At 43.3% G+C, this 15,282-nt stretch overlaps 8 protein-coding genes across 8 annotated transcripts; 2 read left to right on the forward strand and 6 right to left on the reverse strand.

The window, feature by feature from the left end:
* Positions 1 to 111: 111 nt before the first annotated feature.
* OGAPODRAFT_46265 (uncharacterized protein) lies at positions 112 to 1,809 on the forward strand (the record flags this gene model as incomplete). The annotated part of the gene is made up of 2 exons (XM_018355516.1): positions 112 to 1,386; positions 1,519 to 1,809. 2 exons carry the CDS (start codon positions 112 to 114, stop codon positions 1,807 to 1,809), a joined length of 1,566 nt encoding a protein of 521 aa, XP_018212093.1.
* A 69-nt stretch (positions 1,810 to 1,878) lies between these two features.
* Positions 1,879 to 2,841, reverse strand: OGAPODRAFT_15613 (uncharacterized protein; the record flags this gene model as incomplete). The annotated part of the gene is made up of 1 exon (XM_018353848.1): positions 1,879 to 2,841. A coding segment is annotated over exon 1 (854 nt), but the record flags the coding sequence as incomplete, so codon positions are not given.
* Positions 2,842 to 3,977: 1,136 nt separating this feature from the next.
* Positions 3,978 to 5,186, reverse strand: OGAPODRAFT_42952 (uncharacterized protein; the record flags this gene model as incomplete). Its single annotated transcript, XM_018355445.1, has 1 exon — positions 3,978 to 5,186. A coding segment is annotated over one exon (1,209 nt), but the record flags the coding sequence as incomplete, so codon positions are not given.
* A 69-nt stretch (positions 5,187 to 5,255) lies between these two features.
* OGAPODRAFT_92582 (uncharacterized protein) lies at positions 5,256 to 6,923 on the reverse strand (the record flags this gene model as incomplete). The annotated part of the gene is made up of 1 exon (XM_018357185.1): positions 5,256 to 6,923. The coding sequence occupies one exon, from the start codon at positions 6,921 to 6,923 to the stop codon at positions 5,355 to 5,357; it is 1,569 nt and encodes a 522-aa protein (XP_018212096.1). The 3' UTR covers positions 5,256 to 5,354.
* A 57-nt stretch (positions 6,924 to 6,980) lies between these two features.
* On the reverse strand, positions 6,981 to 8,184 carry OGAPODRAFT_97837 (uncharacterized protein). Its single transcript, XM_018357976.1, has 2 exons — positions 7,511 to 8,184; positions 6,981 to 7,453 (listed from the first exon to the last, which is right to left on the reverse strand). The coding sequence occupies exon 1, from the start codon at positions 8,160 to 8,162 to the stop codon at positions 7,656 to 7,658; it is 507 nt and encodes a 168-aa protein (XP_018212097.1). The 5' UTR covers positions 8,163 to 8,184; the 3' UTR covers positions 6,981 to 7,453; positions 7,511 to 7,655.
* Positions 6,999 to 8,184, reverse strand: OGAPODRAFT_15615 (uncharacterized protein). The gene is made up of 2 exons (XM_018353849.1): positions 7,511 to 8,184; positions 6,999 to 7,453 (listed from the first exon to the last, which is right to left on the reverse strand). The coding sequence occupies exons 1-2, from the start codon at positions 7,601 to 7,603 to the stop codon at positions 7,172 to 7,174; spliced, it is 375 nt and encodes a 124-aa protein (XP_018212098.1). The 5' UTR covers positions 7,604 to 8,184; the 3' UTR covers positions 6,999 to 7,171.
* Positions 8,185 to 8,224: 40 nt separating this feature from the next.
* On the reverse strand, positions 8,225 to 9,966 carry OGAPODRAFT_97839 (uncharacterized protein; the record flags this gene model as incomplete). The annotated part of the gene is made up of 1 exon (XM_018357977.1): positions 8,225 to 9,966. Exon 1 carries the CDS (start codon positions 9,878 to 9,880, stop codon positions 8,225 to 8,227), a length of 1,656 nt encoding a protein of 551 aa, XP_018212099.1. The 5' UTR covers positions 9,881 to 9,966.
* Positions 9,967 to 12,002: 2,036 nt separating this feature from the next.
* On the forward strand, positions 12,003 to 14,966 carry OGAPODRAFT_42777 (uncharacterized protein; the record flags this gene model as incomplete). The annotated part of the gene is made up of 2 exons (XM_018355441.1): positions 12,003 to 12,507; positions 12,583 to 14,966. Coding segments are annotated over 2 exons (2,889 nt in total), but the record flags the coding sequence as incomplete, so codon positions are not given.
* Positions 14,967 to 15,282: the final 316 nt, after the last annotated feature.

Genomic DNA, 15,282 nt, shown 5'->3' on the forward strand with positions numbered 1-15,282 from the left:
AATCGTACAGGAAATTGCAAAAGAATGTCTGGATTCTTTAAAAGAAGTTCCAAAGATCGAAAAGACAAAGCGTCAGTGAGCCGAGTCTCATCCACCTCATCGACAGTATCCATGAGTGCTGGTGTAGGATCCAGTCGTTTGTCAAATTCGCTAAATGCTCCCACCAAGGTCATTCAGGCAATGAGCTCTTACATAGCGCAGGTACCTGGTGAACTAAGCTTTAAATCTGGCGATTTCTTTTACGTGAACCAGCAAGTTGATCACAACGATACTTACGTTGAAGCGCACGATCCTGTGAGAAATATCAAGGGTAGGGTACCAGCGTCACATTTCAAGTTTTTTGATAAGACACACAAACCCACTGGTGAAAGTCCTTCCTCCAGTGCCGGTGCGAGCCCTATGGTTCCAAACAATTTCTCACCTACAACAAGCGTGAAGAAAAAAGTCTCTCCTCAGCCGTCGCTTTATGGAAGGTTACTGTACGACTTCAAAGCAGAGAGACAAGATGAGCTTGACGTATCAGCCGGAGACAGTATTATCATTTGTGCTCACCACGAGTACGAGTGGTTTATAGGAAAGTTTTTTGACAAGATAGGCGAACCTGGACTTGTTCCCGTTAGCTATGTCCAGCTTTTTGATATCACATCCAAAGTGCCGTACTCGGGTTCTGCAAAAGAGATTATCGACAGAGAAAGAATACCGACTATCGAGGAATGGAAAGCAATTAAGAACCGCCACAAAGCAAGCGCAAGATCAGTTGGTATGGCTGCTCAACGAAATGATTTATCTAGGTCCTCTTCCGCCAACAGAAGTCGAGCAACGGAGCCAACTCCTGCTTATGCAATCGACGTAAACATAGAATCGTTTTCTTGCACTAACGGGAAGTACTGGTACCTAGTTCGAGTGATTTTCAATAACGGTGTTGCGAGAAGCCTGTGCCGCTACTACGAAGACTTCTTTAACTTCCATCAAAATGTCCTCAGTACTTGGCCTAAAGAAGGAGGTAAGTTTGACACCAAGGATAAGAGAGATAGAATAATCCCATTTATTCCTGGTCCCTTGATGGAAGTCAGCGAAAGCCTCTGTCACAAGCGCCTTGTTGATTTAGATATTTATCTCAAAGGGCTAATCCAACTCCCGGACTATATTTCCAAGAGTGTACTGGTGAATTCTTTCTTCGAGATATATGATGGTGATCAAGAATTCACCAACACCGAAGGCATTCAGAGAATACCTATCCAACCTCTAAGAAGTCCTCCCAACATGATAATTCTCAACAAGACGGACTCTTCAGAAGGCCATCCTCATCACAGCACAAGAAATTCACAATATCAACAAGATAGATTGTCACACTACGAAAGAACAAATTCAAATCGTTCTAACAGCGTACAGATGCAGCAGCAACAGCGACGGATGTCCTCAATGTCATCGTCTTCATCATCTATGAGAGTAACTTCAAATCCTTCAAACAATGGCATTCATTACATTTCGAATAGCAGTGTAAATACCCCAAACGAGCAAGCGCCGGAGACCGTAAACAAGATCAAGCTGAAATTTTACTACAAAGACGACATTTTTGCAATCGTGGTTCCCGAAAACATAGCTTTGGCCAATCTGCGGAAACTCATTGTTCCTAGGATTGACGAGTTCAATGAGCCCAATGCAGATGAGAAACTGAAGCTCGTTCCCAAAAACACAAGTAATGCAAACCACTCGGAGTTCCATCCAGGCGATGTGATCTCTTCTGATTCCGAATTATGGAGTTCGCCCAACTTCTGCGACAAGGGCAAGTTTTTGGTCGTTCTTTAAGTGCAGTTTTCTGTGTAAGCTATGTACATTCTATTAATTAAACCCCATAAAGTTTCTTCCTCTTTTCAGATTTGGCACTATAGGCACGGAGAAGACGCTGCAAATGAGTTGCATTTTGGTCCATATAAGCCTTTTCGGTGTTTTCGCGGTTCACTGGATGATCCTGCAAATTCGAAGCAGCCTCGGAAACATATGTATTGTAACATTGTTTGATTTTCTGCGGATTGAAAATACGGTTAATGTGATAATTCACTTCCCATGTATTGTCTTGAGGTTTGTCTAAGATCTCAATAGGGGGAGTAGGATATTTGCCACGGAAGAGTTTCCCATTGAAATAATGTGTCGCCGTGATTCTGAACATTAAACATTTGCTTTGGTCATCAATACACGAATCAAAGATCTCCTTATTCAGGGAAAGCATTCGCTTGTGATGAAGCGATCTTGACTCTGCCATTCTGATGATGCGTTCCATTGGCAGCTCGTCTTTCTGCGTGGCGGCCAGATCCTCCTTATCGAGTGTAACTATATCGTCGGCAAGAGTACTGAGATTTTTAAGCATGTCTTCGTCCACAACCGTAGCAATGACATCCAGATAGGTTCCAAGGAAATTTCTGTCGCATTTTGTGATCAAACGGAAAGGTCTGTTGTTTGTTTCTTTCGTAATAAGATCTAAAACGGTTTGCCAAATTTCCATGGAAACACGGAATTCAAAATCTGCCATGAAAGAGGACAAAGCTTCTCTTTTTGTTTGCCAATGATTACCAAAATCGTTGACCACATCATCGTAATTTTGTTTCGACTTTCCAGGACCATCGTACCCATGGAATATATGGTCTATTTCTGTTGTAGGCAGATACTGGAATCCGAAAAATCTTCTCATATTATGGTATGCAATGAAAATACCATCCATGTTACCAATACGCGCCTGCATGCTGTATTTCCATAAACCTGTTCTAACCAGATCAAATAGTTCACGTTCAAAGCTTTCATAAAGCCCAGTACTTCTGGTGATCTCGTAGTTTGTGAGATGATAATTATTATAGTTGATATCATGCCTCACTGCACAAACAGCACGAGTTTTGAGGTCAAAAATACCCGTGCCTGGCAGCTTGTCACTTTTGGCGTCAGATTGAGACCTCATCAAGAAACTACCAATCCTGGCATACTGATAATTGTTAGGCAGAGGAGCAGGGCTTTCTTTTGAGTCGGAGTTTTTCAGGAATTTCTCAAACTCCTCTGTTTCAGCAGTCAACATGAGTTCGAGTTCATGCCCGAGCAACGAAAGTGCAATCTCGGTATCCGTAGATCTATCCGCGTCCACTGATAGAATCCCACTGCCTTTGGGAGCAATCACATTGAAAGCGGCACATTTCATACTTTTCGAGAATATTGTCGTTGAGGAGAAGTCTTGAGAGAAACTGCTTGTGTGGCATGGGCGGTAATTACTGAGTAACATGTGGAAATGTTTCAATGTACTGGTCATCGATGAGGTAGAAGAAAAATACTTGATGCTTTTCTGATTCTCGTTTGACGACGCATTGAGCTCCTCTCCAATCTTCACCATCAAGGGGTCTTTGTTTGGTGGAACAAAACCAGCAATAAGGTCAAACCTGAAGTTATCTATACTTGGTATGTCCTTTAGGTCAGAGGAAAAATTGTACTTTCTCGTCCTTGGATCCTGCATATAATGAACACCCGGCGAGAATAGAACTCTATCAAGGTTATGGCGTAAATCTGGAATCTCTGAGCTGGGTGCACAATACTTGGGCAATGGATTGTACTTATGTGCATCTTCCAAGCTCGTGGAGTACTGATATATCTTTCTGTGTGGGCTTGATCTAATACTTTTGTGTAGTCTTTTGACGTCTTGCTTGAGTCTAGTCTTTTTCTTTCTGGAAGAATTTTGAAGTTCTTTTGAATTACTCGCATAGCCCCTACAAGCCCAAAAGACTGGCCTTTGTAGCATGCAATATCTCATAGTCATGATGAGCTACAATATTTCTGAAATTTTTTTTTTCAATAATAATTTTGGAATTTAAGTACAGTATATATTTAATTGTATGGGAGAAAGAGAAAGATATGAATGTCTATTAGATCAGCAAAGCAGACCAAACCATCAAAATAGAGTAGAATGCGCTTGCTTGCATTTGGGCACCCGCTCCTCTTGATGAGGAAGAAGAGGTTGTGGGGGATGAAGAAGATGACGATGCTCTTGTAGACGATGACGAAGCAGTTGAAGAGCTGCTGGAGGTCACAGATTGAGAACTGACACTGGAAAAATCGTCATAGTCGCAGGACTCTTGCGTTTCAGCTTCAAAACCATAACCTGTGCCAGCACCATTTTCAAAGTAAGTTTGAGCATCCTCTGGGGTATCTGGAACCGTGATTGTGAAGTTCCAATCAGTTGGGCACTCGGACGGCTTGTAAGACGTAGAGTATCCTCCACTTCCTTGAGGATCAGATGTAGAATTCAGCATGGATTTCAAGTTCGTATAGTCGTCCAAAGTGGAGACAGAATCTCCGTCAATTTCGACAAGTCCGTAGTTTGAATCTTCTTGCGAATACTCATAGACCAATCCGCCAGAAAAAACTGAAGACATCTGAGTAGAATAGATAGAAGCAACCTCGGAAAATTGTCTGGTACCCTGAGTATTGCAACCGTACTCAGAAAAGAACATAGGAACAGAGTAGCCGGTGTACATTTTCACCTTCTCCGAATATCCTGACTGAGTGAATGAGGAGTGGCCGCACCAAGAATAGTCGTTAACACCGAGCATATCAATTCTGGCAGTTGAATCATTCCCGCAATTCAAATACTCTGCTAGTTCTAGTCTCACCGAGGAAACATCCGCAGCCGAGTAACCCACAGGGATCTGTCTGTAATCTCTCGCCTTGATGTACTTCTTAAGATCTCTAACAGTAGCCTTGATATAAGGAGCTGTAAACAAAACGTCTTCATTGTTGACGACCTCGTTTCCTGCGAAAAAGCCCAGGACATTAGTGTAGTTAGCAAAAGCGTCGACGGTAGCAAAAATGTTTTGCAAAAAGTCTGCATTGTAAGAACAACCAGGGTTACTTCTTGAAATCGATGTTCCAGGGGTAGTGACGTCCAAGATCAAGTAAATTCCTGCATCTGCAAGCTTCTCCATACACTCAGAATGACTCAAGGTATTGTCCACCGAGTAGACTCTAATGGTATTCAGACCAAGATCCTTGAAGTAAGGGATATCTCTGGAACAGACTTCAACATCTGCCAGAGGATCAGTAAGGTTCGAAGATCCGCCGGGCTGATAATCAACACCCCTTATGTAAAACCTCTCACCCGTTTCAGAGTTTAAAAAGGCATTTCCGGTTACATTTATAGCAGGCAATGATGCTGCAACAGAACCGATAAGGAGCGAGAACAAGAACGAGTATTTCATGTTCGGTATATTTCAAAACTTTTTCAACGAAACTATTTATTTATTTATTTACTGAACTTGCATAAAAATACCGAAATTGTCAGATTTGGAAGATTCCATGATATGCAGCCCAAAAACTGAAACTCAATTTTTTTCGAGAGAATACTCAGAGTCTTGAGACTTCGACGTGATTGGTGCAAGTCCTTCCAATTTGAGATCATGAACATCATTCTTTGGGTCCACTTCCACAAGAGATGGAGAAGCGGGCTCTTTTGAGGTTCTGATACCCACATCCTCAACTTCAAGATCTGGCCTACCTTCGTTCACATCTTCAGTATATTCGTCGTGAACAATGTTCTCGTGTTGCTCTTCCTCTAAATTTCCTGTTTCTTCAGCTTCAGTTGATGAGCCATCACTGTCTTTAACTTCGTCAACCGGAAGCAGAGGATGATTTCGTAGCTCATCATCCGATTTTACAAGCTTCCTCAAGTCGATACCCCACGACGTTGTCACAAGGATATTGAGCTTATTTCCAAGTGTCTCGTCATTGACTTCTATGCTGTCTTTCACACGAGATGGTAGTTTGCGCCCTCTAGGCCCTTTGGCCCTTTCTTTCCTCACATCTGTAACGTGATCAGTAGCATCATCATTCTCAGGCTTTGCGAAAGGCATTCCTGGCACGGAAATTCCAGGAAATGCCATACCAGGTAACGGAAATCCCACTAAAGGCTTTCTTGCATGCTGAGAGCCGGGGTCAGAAGGCTCTGAATCATCAGCTGCTTGTGAAGGTCTCTTTGTTGGAAGAGGAGGTTTTGGCTTAAACATCCCCATATCTTGTTGCTGTCTTTGAGCGAGCATTTGCTGAAAGGCTGCAATTTTAGAAGACGGCTTCTTAGGAACTGCAGGCTTATTCGATTCTGTTGAACTTCTAGGCGAAATACCCAAAGACACATCGGACGACGTTTTGGGGGTCCCGTCATCGGCAGGCTCCAGGACGTTTAGGTTGGAAGCAGGATCAGGTATTGAAACGTTCAATTGGGGTGATTGTTCATCTGCATCCGTTGTAGATTCCTCGTTACCGAGTGGTTCTGACCCATGGGAAGAGCAGTCGATTTTTTCTTTTATGACAGGGGATTCTTGTTCTGGCGATTGCTCGCCCTTAGCCTCATCTGAATCATTTCCAACAGTTTCTGCAATACCAGAAGTCTGGTCCCTATTCTCCTCCACCGTTATTTCTTTAGCGGTCTCATTTGCTTGTGCAGGAACTGACGAAATTGGCTCTGGACAACCAGTTTCATTCGCTGCTTCGAGCGATCGAACATCTTTGCCAACGCTGTCAATCTCCTCGTTTTTCGGAACGCTCTCCCTTTCCCCTTCCTTCGTTTGCTCTGGAGTCTGAGCGTATATATCCAAAACATTTTGGTACGTTGGCGTTTTGGGAGGAGGTTCCACGGTGGAATTGGCTGCAATGTTGTCCACAGTGGCAGCTTTTCGAGGCCTTGTCGCTGGAACAGCTGGTACTGGCGGTGCGTCAGCCTCAACAGAACCTTCACTGCTTTTTGTACTTCCATCGTCCTTTGGCTTTGGCCTCGTGGAAGGCACCGCTGGAATTTCTAATTTGGGCAAACCAGAGGATTCCGACCTTCTTGGGCGCGAGCTTGGAACCTTGGGCACGTCAGAATCTTGGCCTGGTCTCTTAATTGTTAGAATCATGTGAATGTACTTACATGGCTAGGAACAGGTGGCACATCCATATTATTTTACTTCGCGACTAAGCAATCTGGTTCATTTATACACATTGCTACACACCAACACCAACAACATAAGTGCAACAAAAATGCACAGATGTTTTGTAGCTTTTACTATGCAAACAAACTAGAGAGCATATAAGGTCACTTTAAAGCCAATTACTATCAAGTCCCTGCGCAGACGGGGCAAGACAAACCATTAGTTCTTTGTTCTTAAGCGTAATTGAGTCTAAAGATATCGTTCAGGACGTAGTAGGAGCCTGCATCTGGAATGAGATGGAAGACCTGAGAGTATCTCTGGGTATTTTGTTCGTCATCAATCAGAAGCTCACCAGTAACCATAACAAGAACGTCTCCATTTTCGGATGCAGGCTGAGCATCAAGGGTGGAAATTCTGTGAGCCACCTTGTTGAAACCAAGGGATGTGAGTTTTTCAATGATGTTGCGAGCACCCTGGATTTGGGAAGACTCAAAAGTGAGCATAGAGTGGTCTCTCTAAACGTTGTTAGGATTGAATTCCAGCGCCAACAAATGTGGCCAAAAAGTACTTACATAAAGGTTTCCCAGTTGAGATCTATCCTTGTCAAATTGATCGTAATAGAAGCTGCAAAACTGTTGGGCCAAAGCGTTAAAATCAACCGACATTGTTGGAGTTGATGAGTTTTGTTTTACAAATTTTTTCTAGAGCAGGCTTCCTTCAATTTCTATTATTACCTACCCTGACACCAACCGCTTCCAAAATACAAAGTTTGTCCTCATTGATTTGTCTGTAGCTTGGAGGCAAGTCGTACTCTTTCAAGGTCCCACTTTCGATGGTCACTCTTGTAAAGGGCGGTACTAGGTAGTTTGCGGGAATTCTAACGTGGTCTTCGATTACACAACAGTCTCTGATAACACATCCTGGTTCCAAGATACAACCGGACCCCACATTCACTCTGCTGCCTATTGCTGTGCCAGAGCCAATGGTGGTTTTGGAGCCGATTCGTGTGTAGGACCCTATTTTCACTTCTGCTTTCGAAGAGTCGACTGTTACAAATGGCTCGAAGAAAGAGTTCATTCCAATCTTGATTGAGTTGAACTGAGCATTCAGATGACAATGCTCGCCAATTGTGCACCTGCCAGCCAGTGAAATCTGCTTCAACCCTTTAATCTTACAGGTTTTATGTAGTCGATTTTTTGAAGATGTCTCGACCCATTGATCCATTACTTTTAGTTATTTAATTAATCGCAGTTTTCCAGAATTTAAAGATATACAAAGATAATAGTTTAGAGAAGCCAAGACAACACCTTATCGAACCAACTGTCAGGTTTAATCCTGGTATTTTGCATTCTTTCATAATACTCCTCCTCGTGATGCTCAATTTCCTTCAAGCCAGTAACCAAGTCAGCTGTTGCAGGATTAACAAATTTGGTTCTCTTAATAATCTTCCAACTCAGGAAAATTGCAATGTTCAGGAAGACCATCAAATAGTAGTAAAGGAACGAATCGACATCAAAAGAAGGAATGAAGGCAAATGTTCCCAGGAAAGCAATAATCAAGAATGTGACGATAAGAGCAAAAATGGCGGGAAATGGTTGCAACTTGGTGACCCAGGTCTGCAAAGGTAGAGATGAGCGATCCAAACTCTGAGCCTTACAGGCTCTGTAAAAGCCAAGGTAAACAATCATCATGTAGAAGTAGTTGAGAACTTGCGCACCTGTTGTCAAATTAATCAACCAGTTCAAGGCAACCGAAGCCGAGCTTCCAAGTTGTAGAAGCGATAAGCACGCAAAACAAGTTGACAGTGCCAAGCCCACAATCGGAACCCCATTTTCTGTCGTTATGCTAAAGAATTTTGGAGCAAGACCTCTCTTGGCGAGGGCGAACATCGATCTGGACCCGCAATACATGTATGAGTTTCCAGCAGAGTAGGATGACAACATACACAGAACGTTGACAATATGAGGCAGCACCTTGATGTTCAAATTTCTCATTGCGATGACGTAAGGGGAGACGTTAGCACCCGCAGCACCTTCCGCAACAGCATTGACTAATGTCGGATCATTGTGTTTCAAAACAATGCCAACACAGAGCGATCCAAACACGTAGAAGAAAAGCAGTCTGAAAATGATACTTTTGAATGCAACTGACATGGTTTTCCTTGGGTTTTCAGCTTCACCTGCAACCATACCCAAATACTCTGGAGCAGCCTGACTGAACACTGCCTTTGCGTACGCAGACCAGAAAGCGTTCGCCCTGTTTCCAAGATACTTAGGAAAAGCATCGTCGTAGCTTCCAAAATTACGGAAGCCATACCTGTCGTGAAGTGGATTTCCACCCAACATTGTGACGAGGGTAAACAGCATCAGTCCGACCGCAAGGATGACCTTTCCGATGGATAAGAAAAACTCAGATTCTCCATACCATCTCACAGCAAAGATGTTCAATATGACGTAGGAAACAATCATGGGAACAATGGATGCCGCTGCAGAATAGTCTTCCGTCCAGAAATGTATCATACTATTAACAGACGTCACTTCGAATGGAACATAGAGAGCCATGAGCAGGTAAAAGTTGTATCCAAAGCAGGCCTCCAGGGCAGGATCAACAAAACGTCCAGCGTGCGTGATGAAAGGCGAGTCAACAGGAAGGTAACAAACAACTTCTCCTATCGAGACAGTGACGATATACATCACAAAAGCATGGAGCACGAATGCCACCAAGAGATTTCCTGGTCCACCTGTGGACAAGGAAGCTCCAATAGTGACAAACATAGCTGTACCGACGGATCCTCCGATACTGATAAGATCGATGTGACGACGACGCAACCTTCGAACAGTGTGACCATCTGACACAAACTTAGATTTCTTCTGATGTGGGTCCTCTATTGAAGTGACCTCGAAAGCCTCGACGGTTGGGCTCTGTTTCGTAGTGAACTTCATTTTGGCGCAGGATTTAATGAGCGGAGCAGATCTGATTTATATGGCAGATGGCTATATTACACATAGCTTATCTCTTCGTTTTCGATAATAGTGCAGTTTTTATCTACCAAGCCCTCATGCATGTTGAGCAGGATTACGATTTTAGACAAAAGAGTTCCGGTCACGCCCTGTAAAAATGCATGTTTATGTAACTTAGTGATGGCGCCAACTGAGCATGATACGCACGCGTAGGTACGCTTAAGTGTCGGATAACCCCGATTTGTCACAAAATAATTTTTACGGCATTGCCCTTTTCGTCGCACTTGCCGGGAAATTTATGCCAAACCAATCGTTCAGTCTAAAATTTTCTTCTCGCGTAAAAGTTGTCACTGGCATAGTATCTCCCAAATGGGTGGTTTTAATAACGTTATCTTATCTAACAGTCACTTTGTTCCTCATTACAATGTCTCCACTGGTATCGAGCGCCTTACTGTGTTGCTGAAAGATAAAGAGACAACGGCAACGATCTATCCTATCTTTTCGCCCGATGATTTGCCATTTGAGCTTTTACGATTTTTAACGCAGGAATACAATGATGAGATTGCTAGGGGAGACACTCAACCGTTCTTTGAGCCTTTGTCAATCGACGAGTTCAGGGATTACTGGCTTGGTCAGTTTGCTGCTGTAATGGTGTTGGGAGACGACCCAACTTTAGACACTTCGTGGTCGCACAAGGAGTGGGCCAAGAGATGTCTAGGAACATTTTTCATTAAAGCCAGTTATCCAGGCAGATGCGCACATGTGGCAACAGCAAACATACTTGTGAATGCAGGTATTAGAGAAAAAGGCATAGGCAGAATCTTAGCTGAATGTTTCCTTGCATGGGCTCCAAAGCTAAGCTATACGTATGCGATGATGGAGCTAATTTTTGAAACGAACGCCCCGGCAAAAAGTGTCCTGGAGAGCCTTCGTTTTAAAAAGATCGGGCGAATTAAAGGCTGTGGACTACTCAAAAGTAACAAAGACTCCTTGATAGATGCTATCACTTACGGTCGAGAGTTAGACCCTCCTGAGACCAAGACTGACCACAATTCAAAATATGAGAAAATCCGAGACTTCATTCTCACAAGAAAGTATCCAGATGATGCAGATAGGCAGGAAAAGTCGCGACTAAGGGCTCTCGCTTCTCACTATACCGTGGAGAATGGTCACTTGTATTTGAAAGGAAAAGAGGTCATCATGACACAGAAGGAGCAGCTTCGAATTACCAAAGATGCACACGAACGTGGCCACATTGGGATCAACAAGACAACGTCCTATTTGTGCGATAGATATCACTGGCCGAAAATCAAAGAGATGGTGACTCAAGTCGTGAAAGCTTGCCCAGAGTGCAAGGATCCAACCCTAATATCCTTGAAAAGATCGGAAGTCCCGACACCGAAGCTGCGAACAAAATCGCCAAGGCAGCAGTATATTCACCACCAGTCGCCCAATTCGTTATCGCAGCAGTTACCGGAAATTGCTCACATATATCAAAACACAAACATTGATTCTTCTAACCCTCTCAATGATATTTTGGCAGGCTCCGGAATCTCGGATGTCGTTGAAATGGTTCAGCGACAACATCGCCATATACAAGAGCCCCATCAAAACCATACATTTGCGGACTATGCATCTCATTACCATCCAAATATAACATCCAACTTCCATTACAACTCGCCTGGCGATCATTCAGAAACCCCTACTCCCGCAGACTCTCAAAATTTGCGGTATAAAACCCCTAATTCGATTCCCATTGATCCGGCTGTTACCAAATCACATAACCAAGGCTCCAATGATAGCTCAGATGTTGCAGCCTCTTCTGAGATAGACATGGCTCGAGCACTGCTCAATAGTGGACAGGGACAACCCAGAAATTGATTATGCAGGGATTTCTATGTAATGTAATAAAAGTATAATTACACCGGAGGGAAAAAAATTAGCTAAATTATTTACTTTCTAGGAATAGCTCCAAAGTGAAACATGAATATATAGCATCACGATACAAGGAAACGGAAGCATGAGAAGACAAACATTAAGACAGATGCCTGGCCGAAGCCTTTCCGTGCAAAGTGATATGTTCGGTACCAAAACGTTCTGGTTCAAAGCACGAAAACAAATATACCACATTCAAGCCAAACTAGGACCAATAGTAAGAAAATTGATTCCCAACTTCTTGGTAGCACATTACACATATATCGTATTTTGGTGCATAATCGGCTCCATTTTGATCTACCCAAAGAAGAACATCAAATACATTGATGCTTTGTTTTTCGCTGCAGGAGCGTCGACCCAAGCCGGACTCAATACAGTGGACACGAATAATCTGAGCTTATACCAACAAATAGTTATCTACTGTGTGACTATGTTGACAACTCCAATATTCATTCACTCGGCAATCGTGTTTTTGAGACTTTTCTGGTTCGAGAAATCATTTGATGACATCAAGGAAAAGTCGATGCAAAATTTCAAGATGCGTCGCTCCGCAACCCTCGCTCAGTTCAGAACACAAACAATGGATACCTCTAGGAGCATCCATCAAAACCGAACCAATACCACAGGCTTCCAAAATAAAGATTACAATACTCACAATGCTTCTGAAGATCTAGGTACAAGACTGAACAAACTCAATCAACAGCAACAAGTAGAGGACCGAGAGCACAAATTAGACAAGATATTTGAAGATGAGTATACTGTTCCTATGTCCTCTAGTTCAGGTGGATCTCCGGAGACAAAAAACCTTGAGAAAGGGCAAGATATAGAGCTGGCCGATCTTTACGCATCCCACAATTACCCAACGGACATGGGAGGCGTGGTACATTACAGCGAGCCCAGTGACGAAGAGGGCGCGCAAGAAGTTCAAGTTCCCGAGACACGATCGAAAGACATCAAGTTTGTGGACTTACCGAAGCCACCTAACAAACGGAGGAATAAGGATGTTGAGCCACGTGATCTGTATATGTCCATTTCTATGATGCAGCAACAAAGAGATAATAATATTGCAGAGGACGAATCTGGGCCGGCACTAGTTATACAGGGCCCTGCAGAAAGGACAGGAAGCAAGCTTCCGGGCCATATTAGCCGCCATGAGAAGGAACAGAAACGCAAACAGCTGAAGAAAATCAAAAAAATGGAAAAAATGCAAGACGAACATCCTTCCGCTTTTTCAAAGCCTCCAAAAGAAAAATCAATCCAGTTTCAGGATCCAGCCAGACCACGCAAAGGTTCAACAATTAAATGGGAATCCCAAGTCCCTGTTCCGGTGCCCGAAGCAACAGAGGACGAAAGTGCGTTGAGCGATGAAATGAATTCAAGCTTGGAAGACGCAGGTGATGATCCGCTAGCCAACGATGATCTCAGCGACGAGGAAAATGGAGTGGGTTTTCGCCATGTGGGGAGAACACAGTCTCATGTCATGGCGATGCCAAATGGAAAGCATGGAACCAAACTTGATCGAAGAGCTCATACTTTTGATGTGCCAGTAGAGAAGAAATCGGAATCACACAAGAAAGGTGTCAATATAGTGAAATCGCCAACTTTTGATAAGATGCTACGCAAAAATATGAAGGACAAGTACAACAGATTCACCAGAATTGGGAGACGTTTTACATCTTCTCGCACGGGCCATTTCAATGCATTCACGGATGATATCGAGACTTTATCAGATAACGATCTTGCTAGTTTATACTCAAAGTCTAGCAAACACGCCCCATCGAACTATCTCTCCTGGACACCAACCATTGGCAGAAATTCCACTTTCGTGGCGTTAACAGATGAACAGAAGGAAGAGTTAGGTGGTGTGGAATACCGTGCTTTGAAATTGCTCAGTACCATTCTAGTTTCTTACTACATTGGCTTCCACCTCGTGGGAATCATATGCTTTGTTCCTTTCATAACAAAGAGAATGAAGTATTTGAATATAATTAGAAGCGACGGCGTCGCCCCTGCTTGGTGGGGTTTTTGGTACCCCCAAACATGTTTTAACGATTTGGGAATCACTCTTACCCCTGACTCAATGATATCATTCAAAGAGAACGCATTTACTTTGATTTTAGGAGGATTCTTGATCGTTGCTGGAAATACAGGGTTTCCAATTTTTCTTCGATTCATCATTTGGGTATTGCATCGCTTCTCGAGGCCGCTCACGCTGTATAAAGAGTCATTGGCGTTTTTGTTAGAACACCCGAGAAGATGTTTCACGTTGCTGTTTCCGTCGGGGCCCACATGGTGGCTCCTTTTTGTGTTGGTTGTGTTGAATTGCATTGACTGGTTGCTTTTCATCATTCTGGATTTTAACAAGAGCGTCTTGGAAAGCGTGAGACCGGGATACCGCGTCTTAGATGGACTTTTTCAAGCTATATCCACTAGAACAGCAGGCCTGTCAGTTGTGGATTTGTCTCGGTTGAGTCCTGCTGTACAGGTGAGTTATCTCGTGATGATGTACATTTCTGTCATGCCGTTGGCAATATCTATTAGACGAACTAATGTCTACGAGGAACAATCCTTGGGTGTTTATTTTGACAATAACGACGTTAGTTCCACGAACAACGCGGATGATACCAATAACAGTAATCAAAAGGGGAAAAGCAACCAGACTATATCTTTCATCGGCACACACTTGCGCAAACAGCTGTCTTTTGATTTGTGGTTCTTGTTTCTTGGTCTGTTCATCATATGCATCTCGGAGGGTGGAAGATTAAATCAAGGTGATATACATTTCACTATTTTCAGCTGTCTTTTTGAAATCACTTCTGCTTATGGTACTGTGGGCTTGAGTCTAGGTTATCCAAACACAACTCCATCCTTTTGCGGCCAGTTCAACACTTTATCTAAAGTGGTGCTCATTATCATGATGGTGAGAGGTAGACATAGAGGTTTGCCTTACGCAATAGACAGAGCTATAATGCTTGAGACCGACAAGATTAAGATGCGGGACGATTTGCAAGCTCACCATACTTTGAGGCGGGCTCAAACTATGGCTTCATTACCGACGTACGCATCGTCGCACCATGGCCCTTTGCTGAGGGTCAATACAACTCGAAACGAGGGATTCGATACGAGCAATATCTGGCCATTTTTGAAAAGAAAAGCCTCTGCAGTGGCCGGAGAATTTAGAAGAAGCTTGCAAACAAGGAATTATGATTCTGAGAATGAAGAGGCTCTAGAGTTTGATGATGAGTCTGTTCCTTCGTACAACGGCTACAGAGAAGCGGAACATAACGAAACGAATGTGATGGACAGAAATATAAATGAAAGAGCTTCATTGTCGCCAACTGGACCCGCATCCTCAGCCCCATCTTCTAAGCCCAACCGTCACAATTCACTTTAATAAGCAATCTTTTTAATGTTCTTTAGAGTTTAATCATGATTGGCCCGGGCAATCA

Source organism: Ogataea polymorpha (assembly GCF_001664045.1).
Source record: "Ogataea polymorpha strain NCYC 495 leu1.1 chromosome Unknown OGAPOscaffold_2, whole genome shotgun sequence".
NCBI lineage: Eukaryota > Fungi > Ascomycota > Pichiomycetes > Pichiales > Pichiaceae > Ogataea > Ogataea polymorpha.